Source organism: Dysidea avara, chromosome 2 (assembly GCF_963678975.1).
Source record: "Dysidea avara chromosome 2, odDysAvar1.4, whole genome shotgun sequence".
Classification (NCBI taxonomy): domain Eukaryota; kingdom Metazoa; phylum Porifera; class Demospongiae; order Dictyoceratida; family Dysideidae; genus Dysidea; species Dysidea avara.
The window spans coordinates 28,119,602-28,134,975 of record NC_089273.1 but is presented as its reverse complement, the minus strand read 5'-3'; the positions used below and the strand labels follow the sequence as shown (position 1 = coordinate 28,134,975).

At 38.4% G+C, this 15,374-nt stretch overlaps 1 protein-coding gene across 5 annotated transcripts in view; it reads right to left on the bottom strand.

Moving 5' to 3' along the window:
• The window catches only part of LOC136244156 (uncharacterized), a 109,063-nt gene that overhangs the window by 70,808 nt on the left and 22,881 nt on the right, over positions 1-15,374 (bottom strand). For all 5 annotated transcript variants that reach the window (XM_066035675.1, XM_066035707.1, XM_066035704.1 and 2 more), the window contains one exon: positions 12,602-12,994. In XM_066035675.1, coding sequence (XP_065891747.1) covers positions 12,602-12,994 — 393 coding nt within the window. The remainder of the gene's footprint in view (positions 1-12,601; positions 12,995-15,374) is intronic.

The window sequence follows — 15,374 nt, the reverse complement described above, 5'->3', positions numbered from 1 at the left end:
ATACTATATATGTTAGTAAACTGTGCCTACTCAATAAAATGCTGAGCTGGTCAGTAAGATATACAGCTAGTCATTCAATTAGATAATTCAGCTTCTGGTCTTAAGTAGTTAAAAGAGAATTAGTTTTACACTATCTGCATGCAGTGTAATCTTTACTGTTAAGTTATTATATTTTGTATAGCTATATATTAGGCTAGGATACTGAGGGCACTTAGATACTCAGGAAATATCGAGATACTGGGTTGGAAATATCATGGGAAAGCAATTTGCTCATGGCTTTGGTGCTCAGCCAGCTCCAAATTACAGTATGATATGGTTTGACCATAGATATACAGTATGACTCCTAATAGGGATTGAAAACGGTGCCACGTTCCACAAATAGACTTGTTTCGAATTTTATGGGTGGTCTGCTTGTTGGAACTGTTTTCAACATCTTTCTTGGCATCTTTCTTGGAACGGGATTCAGCTTTATCTGTCTCTTTCTCATCATCTGGGCCAGACGCCAAAGAGTCCTCTTGATAATGGGCAACAGTGCCCCATCCAAAATCGGACCGATTGGCGATCTTAATATGCTTTTTCCTGGTAACCAATTGTTCCATATCCTCTTCCAGGCTTGATGCTGCTTTCGTCAGGGCTTCTTCTCCTCAGGAACGGACAAGTTGACTTTTGCCAACTCGGTGCAGGCACAACTAATTGCCTCCTCCACACCGCAGTTGAATTTATATTGGTGCTCGTGCCCCTTCTTGCAAAATGGATAGCTGGTATTGCCGATCTTTCTTGCCACTTCTTGGGAAGTTTTCTCCTGAGCGGCATTCACCTCATGCTTCACTTCAGCTATTGAGGCTGCAAATTTTTGCTCCACTTCCTGCCTGGACTGGCAGATATCTTGCATAAGCAGGTCAACCTTCTCTTCTAGAGACATTGTGTCGCTCAATACACACTATCAGCCAACCTGTATTACACACGTGGCATAGAATGAATTAATGCACACTATCCCACCCTTATATACCATGCGTTATGTGGGGATGTGACACAACCACATACGGTATTCATGTGAGAGCCTATTTTCTGTCTAATTCACTGCGTTCAACCACCACAAAATACATAAAATTATATTGTTCATACCAGGTCACTAGCAGTAAATGCAATTAACATTGGCATCTTCAATGAATTAAGTGGCTTTTTCATCATGTAATTATCATTGGAATTCAATTATATTAAAAAATAATAATATGGGATATGACATCATGTCCTACCCCTCCTAGGTTGAGCAAAATTTGACTAGAGCATTCTATGGTGAGTGATCACTAACATAATTGTTTGGGTGATGTGTGGATGCATATTTATACCTACCACATGTCAGCCACCTAACATACCAAAAATGACTGAACTAAGACTGCTGCATTTAAATTATTTAGTAATCTATAGTCCTAAGTACTTGACTTAATAATTATTATCCCAATAATGTAGTAGGCTTAATACAGTACAAAATGGTAAACTGAAAATCTCAATCCCACAATTGTAGGCTTACTAACATTGTGTGTTGAAGCATAATGACATATGACTAATGTTCTGATGGCCACACCCATCGATCATCAGATACTTGAGTCTGTTTGCGTTCACCTGAGCCCTCGTTTCTTGTTAATAACTCATGTTACATGGGCCAGCTGCCCAAACATTTAGTAGCGCTGTGAAGCCCTTTAACTGCCGGAAACATTAATCAAAAAAGCGCTTTGATACCGGCAAGAACAAGTGAGTTATGGGGTTTTAAAAATATCCCATACATTTAGTATGGACGATTCAGGTGCGCAAACATGTTTACAACATGAAAACATGCTTGTTCCAGTACAAAGCCATTGGGAGTGAACACATGTTCGCCTCTTTGATGATACTATATTTCGTGGGGGCTCAGGTGAATGTGTACTGACTATAGTGCAATTGGGGTGAGCACTCATTAGTTATTTTACCTACCAGGGGAGCATTACATTATATATAACTTATACCATCACTGCTTGGGATTCACTGATATAACACTTTTGTGAGGTATATGACTGAATTATACAAATGATTCCTGAGAGCACACATCACTCAAGGGAGAGTGCATATATTTTAGTCATATCTTGAGTAATCGTGCTATACCTACACCCAGTAGATGAAACGATTATAGATAGAAATTATAGTGAAACAGTACCTGTTAGAGATTGATACAGGTAGAAATCATTGATAAATCAGACGTTTCAGAGCCTTTAGTAATGCCACACCCATCTGCTTGTGATTAATGAGTTATTCACCAAAGAAACATTGGCTATACACTCAGCAGTGGCTCAGGTAAATAATCGTTGGTTAATTTAGGCACTTGTTATTGCAAAGTTGTTTACAATGGTAAGGATTGTGTAATGTTGCATATGGTAGGCGTTTTTTTTAATTTTTATGTTTTGTAAACCTTGCTGTAGAAAAGTACAGTACATAGCTATATACACAGTTATTATAGAGTCATAATATATCTTTGTATGTTCTGTAAAACAGTCCGCCATCCATTTGTGTGACTTTCTAATAGAATATTTGGTGGAATTGAATCCCATAGGTCAACAACTGCAGCCTGCCACTGCAACGAAAACGGTCTGAAGTATGAAAGTTGCATGGGTTCTGGAAACGTAGATGGCTGGCTGGATCAAAACCACGCTACCTCTGAGATGATCTAAGTGGAATCTTAAACTTAGAACAGAAGGATTGCAGATTACCACGACCCTCTCCAGCCAGAAGGCGACAAGTAAGACCCAGAATTGAAGCATTCCGGTGATCAGTTAGAGATTGAAATGTAAAACCACACATGTTCTCAACACTAGCTTGGAACTGATCCAAACGATTCAGATGAGTCAATGCTGCTCCGGAATAGACAATACAACCATATTCCTGTACAGGGCGGATCCAGGATTTATAAAGGGTGGCAATGCTCTGACTTCCAAATAAAGATCGACAACGATACAACTGGCCCAAACGTTGTTTCCCACGACTTATGACACTGTCAATATATTTCTGCCAGATAAGGGAAGAATCAAAAATAAATCCAAGGACCTTGACTGAGGACACTTCAGGGATACGAACAGCATTTAAATAATGGAGGGTGATCAGAGGTGTCTGATTTTAAAGAAATCACTAATGAAAAGGTCTTTGATGGAGCAAATTCAATGTTCCAGCAAGTGCCATATTCATGTAATGCTGCTAGATCAGCATTGAGATGAGCAGCAGCAATAGCACGATTTTCTTTACGAGGGATGGTGATAACAAGAGTATGGTCATCTGCATAACCAATTACTAAGCAATGTTTTGGTATTCCTGGAAGCAGGCGAATATAGAGGTTAAACAACAATGGTGACCAAATGGCTCCTTGCGGTACACCTGCAGAAATAGCAGATGAATCCATTGGAGTAACAACCCTAATGTATCGATCAGATAAATAGGACTTAAATAGGTGGAAAACTCTACCACGACAGCCGATGCTCCAAAGGTGTTCCAATAGGCCATCCCACCGCACATGATCAAAAGCTCCCTTGATGTCCAGAGCAACCAGTTTAACCTCTGCTCGGTGGTTAATCGCAGTAGTAATAGTGGAGGCCAAAGAGACACCAGCGTCTGAAGTACTGGATCCTTTCAGGAAACTGAACTGCTCAGGTGGTATATGAAGGAGGATCTGGCGCTGTAACTGGGTCATCAATAACTGTTCAAAAACACGTGACAGAGTAGGCAAGACAGCAATTGGACAGTAATTAGCAGGGTCGGAGCAAGCTCCTTTCTTGTAAATAGGGGTTACTCTACTGATTTTCCATGAAGTAGGTAATGTAGAGTTGTAACATATTCTTTGAAAAAGAGCTGTCAAAGGTCCACATAATGCGGAAGAACATAATTTCAAAACATACGGACTGACGTTATCATCACCAATGGATTTGGCTGTATCCAGAGAGGATAGAATACATTTCACATGGGAAACTTTAATGCGAAATTGCAATAATAATGAAGTATGACAATCGTCAAGTGTAGGAAGTGGTAAAGAGTTAGTTGGATGAGACAGTTTGGAGGAAAAATGAGCAGCAAGTTGGTATGCAGATGGAGCCATAGGTCGGCTAACAGAGGTGGGGATCCAGTCAAGCTCTTAGTTAATGACCACCAACGCTTACTAGCTGAGTTTCGTTGAAGCTCCTTTCGTATCTTATCCCTATAATCCTGGATAGCTTGATTGTATATTGAATGGGCAGAAAGAGAGGCCTGTCTAAATCCAACCATATCATTACTTTCCCAACATCTCACCTTGTGCTGCGATGCTGCCTCACAAAAACAATTCCACCATGGTGTTGGTCGTGGGCCTTTCGGAATACATGATGGAACAAACTTCAGGGTGGATGAATAAATAGTGTTAACAAATTGAGTAGTATCGTCAATAGTTCCTTGAAAATTCCATTTGATAGAACGAAAATGTCATGAGAGTTTTTTCCATGGAGCATTTGACCAATGAAATACACGACGAGATGGAGGCGCGATAACTAGACCTAGCCACAAGCATGGTATAATTATTGCTTATATACCACATGGCCTAATTATATATCACAGCATGGCGCTTTAGGGTGTAGCATATATGTACACCCTTATAGCCCGCAGGCCTGCAGCCATTGGGGTTTGAGTGTAAGCAAAATCCCTTGTAGCTGTGGTATCAAGACTCATGGTAGTGAATCACACAGCCAAGAAGTTACAAAGCGCACGCCACAATTAAAACACACGGCCACTACTGTGAGTTATTTACATGTAGGGATGGTTTTGCAATATTAACCTTGAATTATGCAATCTTTCTGAATGATCCTTATCCAAAATTACATCACAAATAAAAATGGCATCTTTAGTAGTGGGACATGTGCATTGATTCAATGGGAGATTTGAGCGATTTGGAGAATATCCCCATAGCAGTGGAAGATAATAAGAGTCTTTCTACAGGTAAAACAGCACCATGGTATAGCGAATTAATTTACACATACTATACAATGCAAGAGATAAGAGGCTGCTCAGTTGATGTTGGTGATTATGATGATGCCGAAGACAATGATGGCGAATTGCAATGAAGAAGTGAAGCATAGACCACCCACCAAGAAGGCACCAAATGATTGTAACAAACCTCCAGATGGTGATATTTTGATGTTGATTGAGACTGATATTCCTGGTGCTTCACTCAATGGAAAGTCACCAAACCAACTGACTGTGGAGCAGCTGAAAAGGTGGCTGATTTGCTGTGGTGCTCCAGTTTCAGGGAAGAAATCAGATCTGATTGAAAGGTCAGTAGCAAATAACAAATGCTTTTTCCTGGATCAGTGTCTAGACTGTACATATGCAACCTCAGGCCAGTTCTTTAGAAAATATACTCCAGGCAAAAACATTGCATAGTTCCCAATATTTCCTTTACAAATATTGTATTATGTATCTCTTTCTATTTTACTAGGGTTGCAATACTACAAGTACACGAAAAAATTTGGAATTTTCAACTAGAGTAGGGACGACAGTACATTGATAAAAAGTACTGAAACAAGTGCATAGGGGTAGTGAACAATACTAAAATACAGTTAAATAATAAGACGTGTTATATCCCTACTGTGCATTTCCATTATGGCATCTTAAGCACAGTAGGGATATAACACGTCTTATTATTTAACTGTATTTTAGTATTGTTCACTACCCCTATGCACTTGTTTCAGTACTTTTTATCAATGTACTGTCGTCCCTACTCTAGTTGAAAATTCCAAATTATTTCGTGTACTTGTTTGTTAACTTTTTTGTAAATAATTTTATTATAGCTGGTGACCCCACGCATACCGCATCTGAAAAGGCACCACGTACCCCAGCTATATCAATTATCGTGTTAAAAGTGAAGTTACCATTACGCTTCGTTGTCAGCTATGTTCAACTCGTTACACAGCATTTTAATCAAGAACTTGTTGAAAGCATTTTTGGTCGATCTGAAAGCTTGTTTGGGTTTAGTTTTACCTCAGCAATACTGCTTCATCGTTGTAAGGGAAAATTGAGGCTGGTTTTTGGGTGATATTATTTTGTGGACCACGCCTACTCCTTTGTGGTCCCTACTATGCAGTTACTATCGTACTGTATGATAAGCCCTACTCTACCTTTTACACATTCGTTAGCTATAACTTTGTTAACAATGATGTTACCAAATAAGCTATGCTTTCTTTGTACCTGTCATAGGTTAGCTATACAGTACACATTGATCATTTTAGTGGGAATATGGTGGAACACAATAAGTAATTGTTGCACATAAGGACGATGCTGCTGGAGCGACTGACAACTGACAAGGAATTGTGACAAAACATAATATGCAAGGTTTCTATGAGATCATGCACTTAATACATTATTATTCATGCATTGAATTAGAAGTTTTGTATATAAATTTTACACTTACTAGTGTTAACAGCTTTAGATAGTTATTTGACTATTCCAATCATGTATGTATATGGTTTTGCTGACTTGTGTAGACAAAAGTAAGCACATGCAAGGATACATAAAGAAGTGTTAATACTGTAATAGCGAAGAGTGTGTTAGTCGCAAAGAAATGCGTTTAGAAATGCAAGCAGTTAAACCTAGCTGCTAAACAACAAACACACTAATACCAAACAAGACGTCTTACGCGTGTATCTTGTCAACGACGTACGATAGGTCCAAACATCAAATCACAAATGTATTCTAAAAGTTTGGTGCAATAACACGTGTATTCACAATGATTATTGAAGCCCTATTGATATGGAAGCCCTACTGATGATCAATGGCCACGATAAAGAAGGAACAAAGGAAAATCAGTAAGCAATAGCGTATACATTGTAGGATATTTAAAATACTAAAAGTTTCGTCTCCATGAAATTCGAAGCATTTCCGCCAAAGAAGTAAGGCTGTAGCTGTAACCAATTTTCCGCTACGCTTGACTGAACGCATCAGGCAGGCAGGCAGGCAGGCAGGCAGGCAGGCAGGCAGGCAGGCAGGCAGGCAGGCAGGCAGGCAGGCAGGCAGGCAGGCAGGCAGGCAGGCAGGCAGGCAGGCAGGCAGGCAGGCAGGCAGGCAGGCAGGCAGGCAGGCAGGCAGGCAGGCAGGCAGGCAGGCAGGCAGGCAGGCAGGCAGGCAGGCAGGCAGGCAGGCAGGCAGGCAGGCAGGCAGGCAGGCAGGCAGGCAGGCAGGCAGGCAGGCAGGCAGGCAGGCAGGCAGGCAGGCAGGCAGGCAGTAGAAAATTCGTGAAAATAATTTTTTGTTTAAATTTCGTAGCACCTAATCGAAAATGCTTCTGGTCGTTCTGAAGGCATGTTTGGGCTTGGTTATACCTGACCAATACTGTCAAGTGGCCGTGAAGGGTTTGCAAAGATGATTTTGGCTTGATTTATCTTCGTAGACCACGCCCACATCTTCGTCGTCCCTACCATACAGTACGATAATACAGTACCATCGTACTGTATGATATCAACTATGGATGGGATCAGCATTTGGTTGGATCCTGAAAAAGGGAAAAACTGTTGAAAAAAGCTGGCTGCTGCTGATCCTCAGTCATTGCCATCAAGGTTGCTTCATTCTGTACCAGCTGCAGATGATTCTTTGTGGACAAGTAGATTATACAAAGTTCCGAATATTACCTTCAGCACTTTTATGATTTCTTAGTTGATCATAATGTGTTGCTTAGATGAGTCAGCTATTTAGAGGGAATTGCAGACAAACAGGCACAAATTAAATCAACAAACTATGAACAAGGTAAACCAAAATTAAATTCAAATCCCGATGAGCAACCAGCAGTGCAATATGATTATTTTTACGTTCCCAGAACTCTGGACAAGGCATATCGATTTTACAAAGATGACCAAGTACAGAACATCAAGTACCACCCAATGCCAAGTGTTTCTGGTTATGTTTGTATTGCAGCAGCAGTATTGCCATCAATGAAGAAAGACCGGATATACGTATCATGTGGCTTTTGTTATTGATGAGTCCTTTGCTCGTGTTGTTACTGCTTGCTGTGCTTGCCCAGCAAATCTCTCAGGATGTTGCAAACATGTGACAGCTACTCAGTACTGTTTATAGGACTATACAAACTATGGTCTCGGAGAGGATGAACAGAGAGATTGTACAGAGCAGCTACAAGTGTGGAACCAGCCAAGAAAAAGGAACGCTGAACCCTGGCCAATAGATGATGTTTGTCCTTAAAAAGAGGAATATGGAGTACAAAAGTGACTCAAGATACATCACATAAATAAGTGAGATTGTCGACCACTGTCTAGAGGGATTATTGACCCAAAAAAAGTAAGGATTCTAATATTTGCCATTAGACAAAGTAAGATTCTATCTGTTAATAATGCAGTTCAAGTGGCAAAGATACTAGCTGAAAGAAAAACGGCAACTCAAGCAAGGTCTCTCCTAATGAAATATGGGTCTTCTTGTTTCTTACAACTTTTTGATGATAAACCACCACCACCTCCACTGGAAATTCATTTTGATCAAGTAAAAAGAGAGAGAGTTGCACGGGATGCTGCAAAAAAGAAGTTTCAAGATGATTTAGCAGCCAAAGTGGTTCACGTGAAGCATGATCACTGTTATACCCATGCAAGGAGTGGTGCGAATGACACAGAGGAGGAAGAATCAGTGGTTCTGCCACATCTCACCAATGTGCTATACAGAAACCATGTTGTTTTAAATTTAGAGCAAAGGAAAGACCTTGAAGTTGCTACTACATTGCAGTCAGATTCAGAACTCTGGTTTAATGCAAGAAAATTATGAATCACTGCTTCAATTATGAAAGAAGTGTACCATAGAAAAAGCACTACCACATGTGAAGCATTTATACGAAAAAAACCTTTACCCATCACAAATTAACACTGCAGCAATTTCTTACGGAAAGCAACATGAAAGAGATGTTATCTATGTGCAGTACCAGCATAGTCAAGGAGTGAATGTCCAGGCAACCAAGTGTGGCTTGATCGTTGATGAGTTTGAATCCTGGCTTGAAACAAGCCCAAATGGCATAGTGACTGATCCCAATCAGGATGAACACAAAACAGGCTGTTTAGAAGTCAAATGCCCCTATGTTTGTGGCAAGATGACAATAACAGATGCTTGCAGAAATATTCCAGCATTTCGCTCAGTGGAGCAGAAAGGAGTGATGTGCTTATCTGATTTGCATACTTATTTTTATCAAATCCAAACACAGATGCATGTTGGAAACTTTACGTGGAGTGATTTTGTTGTCCAGTGCCTTAAGCAGGTTTTTGTTCAGCAGATTTGGTGCAATGCTGCATTTATGATGAAAGCTTTACAGATTGCTAAACTATTTTATTTTGAAGCCAGCTGCTATACCTCATATGATCAGCAAGCCTTCAGTAAAGCAAGCTTGTCAAGTGATGATACAAGATGCAATAAATACAGATAAACCAGCACCTAGCAAAATTGTGTTGCCACTATGTAAACTCTTACCTTGTCCCAGTAAACTTTCATCACAGAATGCCACATCAGACCCAGGAAAGTGTAGTACAACTGGTGATGTGCAAATTGTAGGATCAACCAAGACCAACTCACTTTCATTACAGGCTGCTTTGCAGCGCATGAATGTCAAACAACATGTGGTAAAAGGTGACGGAAACTGCCTGTACCATTCAATTGCTCACCAGGCTGGGCTGATACCCCAAGTTAGTGATGGTGATAAAGGTATTTGCCAACGCCATAGAAAGGTGGCTCAGTCTATTATGTAGAAGCACCCTGATGTTCACAAAGAAAGCAGACTAAATGTCATTCAGTGGTTGCAAAAATATCAAGGGATTCCTCTAACTACAACTTGGGGAGGTGATATTGAACTTCGCTTACTTTCCATTGGCATGCAGAGAGACATAGCTGTTTTAACTGCTACAAGTGACCAGAACTGTACCTTTGCACGAAAGTTTGTCTGTACACCTCCACTAGTAATGCCTAAATTGAGTACTGACAACAGATGAATAGTGTAGCCAATGGATCACCGTGAACCCAAGACTACTTTTAATTATATACAATGGACAGAACCATTACAATTCTACAGTCTGTGATTAATAATAATAGAAAAAGATATTTTCATGTTAAAGTTACAATGTAATAATTTATGATTCACTAGACAAATTACATACAACAATTTATTTTAAACTTAACACATAAAAATAATGTTAACTAACTAAGGGAGGGCTGAAGTTGGTTATCATGCAGCAAACATAAACAACTTCATTGATTGAATCCCACATGGTGGCTGGAATTGTGTTCTTTAAAATTCAACTCTTTTACACGTCCAAATTCCCTTTCCATGTGTACTCATAGATTGGTGGTTTTCTTTCACATGGTAGGCATAGCCACAAAGCAGGGTATACTTATTGCTTATATACCACAGTTTGCCATTGCCTAGTTATATATCACAGCATGGCGCCTTAGGGTGTAGTATATATGTACACCCTTATAGTCCTTGGGCCTGCAGCCATTGGGGCTTGGGTGTAAGCAAATCCCTTGTAGCTGTGGTATAACTATTACATAGAAATATCAGCCACTGGCACACTTTATGTGTTCATTCAATTACTGTGATACATCAAATTGAAAAATTGAAATCTTGATATTATTTTTTTTGCATTAATATTGTATATATTGAAATTCAAAATCCAGCACTATTCTTTGTGAATTTAAAACACATTATAACTAAATTAATAAAGGTAGCAAGTGCTACTACAAAACAAAAAATGAATGAATAATTTATACAATAACAGTTTTGTACATAGTTAATTAATTTTCATGTAGTAAGGGACACGGTAGCTTAATAGCTACAAAACTGGACCCCTGGTTTATTTGAATGGACAAATTTCATAATAATGAAAAAATCGACTGTTGCTCCTAGCAACCTAAATATTACACTATTTGTAGGTGTCATTGTATTAAGTCACCTCTCCAAGCTTTAAAATGATAGCATATAAGTCATGAGATATGATATTTTGAAGTAGCAATTTTCCCATACATTGTCAGTGAGAGGGGCACCAGTTGCCCCTTCTCGGTATTCACACAAATTATGGGAATGTCATATCTTATGACCTACAGTATATACACTATCCATTTAAAACTTGGAGAGGTTATTGTTGACATTCACATCTACAAATTGTATAAAATTGAGATATATGTACTTATGAATTTTTGGTTTTTGCATACGTTGAAATACCTCATTTTTGTGATTTCCCAGAAGGAGCAACTGTACCCCTCTCACATAGATATGTATGGGATAACCACAAATTTCAAAATGTCATATCTTATGACATATATATGCTATCCTTTCAAAATTTGGAGAAGTTACTTTGGACGTTACCACCTAAAAGATCGGGATTCAGGCTGATAGGGGCAATGGTTATTCCTATTATTCCTATATGCTATAAAAGCCTTATTATGGAATTTGTCTATTACTGAACACATCAACTTGTAGTTGAATACCTTAATGTTAGAATTCCCTACAAACATTGAAATAACTTACATGTAAATGTGCAATTTTGTAAACAAAGGGCTTTAAAGGTACTGTATAATTATGATTCAGTCTTGTACAGCACTTATGCCTAAAAATAGCCAAAGTGACTTGAAATATGTAAATATGCAGTCGCCTGCTTATAAGGCTAGTACATCCAATCATGGGCCAAGGTGGTTATACTTAGCAAAAGGAGTACTACGTATGTTATAGTCATATCCCATTATGAGGGTGATATCATTGTTATTGCACGAGTCTGAGGCGATGCCGAGGATGAGTACAATGATACATTCACGCATACGAGATATAACCATTTTAAATCTGAATGTGCGGGAGTGCACAGGAGTTTACGGAGAGAAAACTAAGTTCTGGTTTGAGTTCCTGCAATAGTTGACCAAGTTCCTGTTGCTGTGCTCAAGGTTTTATTTGAATCGCATAGAGATTCAACTTCGTAGACACTACATACTGGCTATAAACTGTAGCGAAGGGCAATTTTACGAAGCAGCAGTTCCAGGTACAATTCGCCTTCGTCAGAACTTGGTGTACATGTAGTGGTGTGCAAGGGATAAAAAGACCAGCAAGTGGTTACCATCGGTGTGAGCGAGAGAGAACGACTAAGCTAGATATTTTTGAAAGTAGTTCTTCACTGTAGTGACCGCTGGGAAGCAAAAATCATCACAAGACTGTCCTTGACACTAATTTCGTTGATCGCATTGGTAACTTATACTAGTCTTATAACTCTGTGTAAAGAAGTACTTGTTTTCTTTAAGATTTAAAAGGTTTAAGCGCTGTACTGGTGAGTTTTTGTATTAATATTACCATATTTGGTGCTTTGCTTCATTGGTAAACAATACTATTTGCAGTTATTATGATGTCATGAACATCTTAGTGGCTCCACCATAGCGTGATAAATTAGTTATCACTGGGTGATAACCTACCTATCGTACAGCAGCAGAGCCACTCTGTCTAGCTGTATGGTAGTTATCACCCAGCATGGCACTTTGACACTCCCATACACTGGGATTTAAGTATATTTATTCACCCTTGTACATATAACATCTTACTTACTGATATGCATCCTCTTTCTGATTTGATTGGACAGTTTTTTAATTTCATCATCATATCCACTACTATACTCTTCCATTACTACAAGAAGACGTTCTAAACGTTGATGAAAATTTTCACAACTGATCATCTTATCAAGAAATTGGTGTAATATTGCTGTTTGTTCTGATGGTGTTGGATCTGATTGTAAAGCATCAAGTTCATCATCAGTAATGATCTCTTTAAAACTCAGATTGCCTAGGAAAACTACATCATCCACTGGTAATGTTTGCATAAGCCTGTTTTCAAATTCTCTAAGTGTTTCTGGTGCAGGAGGATAATAAAAATTGGTGGCAAAGCTGAATTTTCTCGTAGTGTTGGCAGCATCTATACTCCAGCCATGTTTCTTTGCAAGTTCTTCAAGGAAAAGTACAAAAATGTAAATATAGTTACAGATTGTGTACCCTTTTAGTAAGTTAAATACAGCCATGCAATTTGATTACCATTTATATGTCTCACACATGTATGGAAAATCATGCAGGTATGAATAAATGCGCAAGTATATATATCACTACAAGTCTGGCTACGTCATTTGCAACTTGATACATTCATATGTTCCATTAATTAGCATACTCTACCTGCATTGATTTTTTCAGTACATACCTCATCATCTACATGGTACATATGACAGTGTTATCCAGTGTTGCTGAATGCTTGGACATGCAGCAAAATACTGTTTAAAATATTGAGCATTTATAACCACCAAAAATTGTAAAAATTGGCTACTAAAAAAAACAAGTTGGCGTATTTTAAACAGAGAAACTATGGAAAAGTCAGAGAGAGAGAAATATTTGTGTAGTAATCTAATAAGAAGCAGTTCATGAAATGAAAGAAATTTCCTTTTTAATAAATAATGGCTAAAACAATGGGTGTTTTGGATGCTGTGATTGAGCTTTGCAATAAATTTAATAAATCAAACATCATAAAAATTAATAATTATGTATAAACATATTATACGCATTGTTATACACATTGTAATACTGCACTTCATTATCACTACAGTGTGACTGCATGTGCTTGCAAACACTGGATATCACACACGCACGCACGCACGCACGCACGCACGCACCCACACACACACACACACACACACACACACACACACACACACACACACACACACACACACACACACACACACACACACTCTCTCTCTCTCTCTCTCAGCACTGGATAGGGTTGAGCCTATTTAGCTTTTTTTCCCACCTATTTTTTTCTTTCCAGCTACTTATTTTGCTCAATATTTGCTCAAATTTTTTCTCTATTTTGCTGACCATCAATCAAAATTAATTGCAATATCTCAAGCTTACAGGTATGTGTGACTGCTCTATTAGAGGATCAAACATATGTTGTCTAACACTATGCGTGACTGTTCTATTAGAGTATCTTGATCTTTTTCATCTTAAGTTTCCATTCCTTGGTGCCCATTTTTCAATTTTCCACCCATTTTTTCCAGCATTTTACCTTTGCTTTTACCAACATAATTTTTCAAAAATATTGCCAGAAAAATCGGCGTCCCTAGTACCGCAACAGAATATTTGCATTCTGTAACTTGTATTTAAAAAATATATATATTTAAATGTTAAATAAAGGTTGAATTGCATTATCATAATGATGTTTAAAATGTGAACAGAAGTGCACACAGAAATTTTGAAATGAGATTTCTACAGCATGTGGACTGCTTAATATTATTGCAGTAAGTATCTCGGTCCTTTTCACTCATACTGGTTCAGAATATACTATAACTAGCATTGGTACCTGCTCTACGTGCAGGACCATGTCCACATCTAACTAAAAGTCATAAGCATTAAATGCATTCACACAACATCCCTTTTAAACCTGAAAGCAATTAAGTTGTGACCATAGCAGTAGTACTAAGACAACTACATAAAATTATTGTGACAAATGACTGACAATGGTGAGGATACTTATTCTAAACTTATAATGCTGAAACAGTATCTACTGTATAGATAGATACAGGATAGTCTCGTGTACGTGTTTCTTCTTCTAAAAGCATTATAAATTGATGCCAAAGTAATTACACAGAGAGTGAAAATAAAATCGCACACATTCAGAAAAGAATGTTACACAAATAAGGTTAAGAATTTAGAGAAAAACATTAAATGATGAGTTCTTTTGGCGTAGAAAAGATTGCTGCCAAAGCAAAAAAAGAGAAAGGTCACCAACTGGAATCAAACCCATAACCTTTTATTTATATGGCATGTTTCTTAACCACTTAATTAAACCTCCAACAAGATATGTGACTGGGCCTGTGAAAACAGGGCATGTGGGCACATGATTTTTGCCTACTTTTTCAAACTTTCATCACTGATAATTTTTTGTACCAGCATGCTATGGCAATGCACTTTTGAGCCTGTAGTTAATTGGCTATATGATGCAAGTAACAGAATACAAATAATTCTGTTCCAGTACTGAGATATGACCTGACAGGGTGTAGTTTGTGTCCATATGCCCTGTTTTAATATTAATTTGAAAAAAAATATTGCCAACATTAGAAGTTGTTTATAAAAGCATGTATGTGTTGACTGGTATAGGCGTTTACTTGCAATTTGCATGCCGTTTACAGAAAGAATTCAAGGAAAATTTTATCTATGGTACTGCTCAAATGTAACGTCGCACTTGCTCGAGCGAGTCAATTGCGAGCGATCGAAAATTTGCTAATTAAAGGGGCGTGGCACTTGTTTCGCTTGCGAGTATTTATCCCCTATCTTGCACG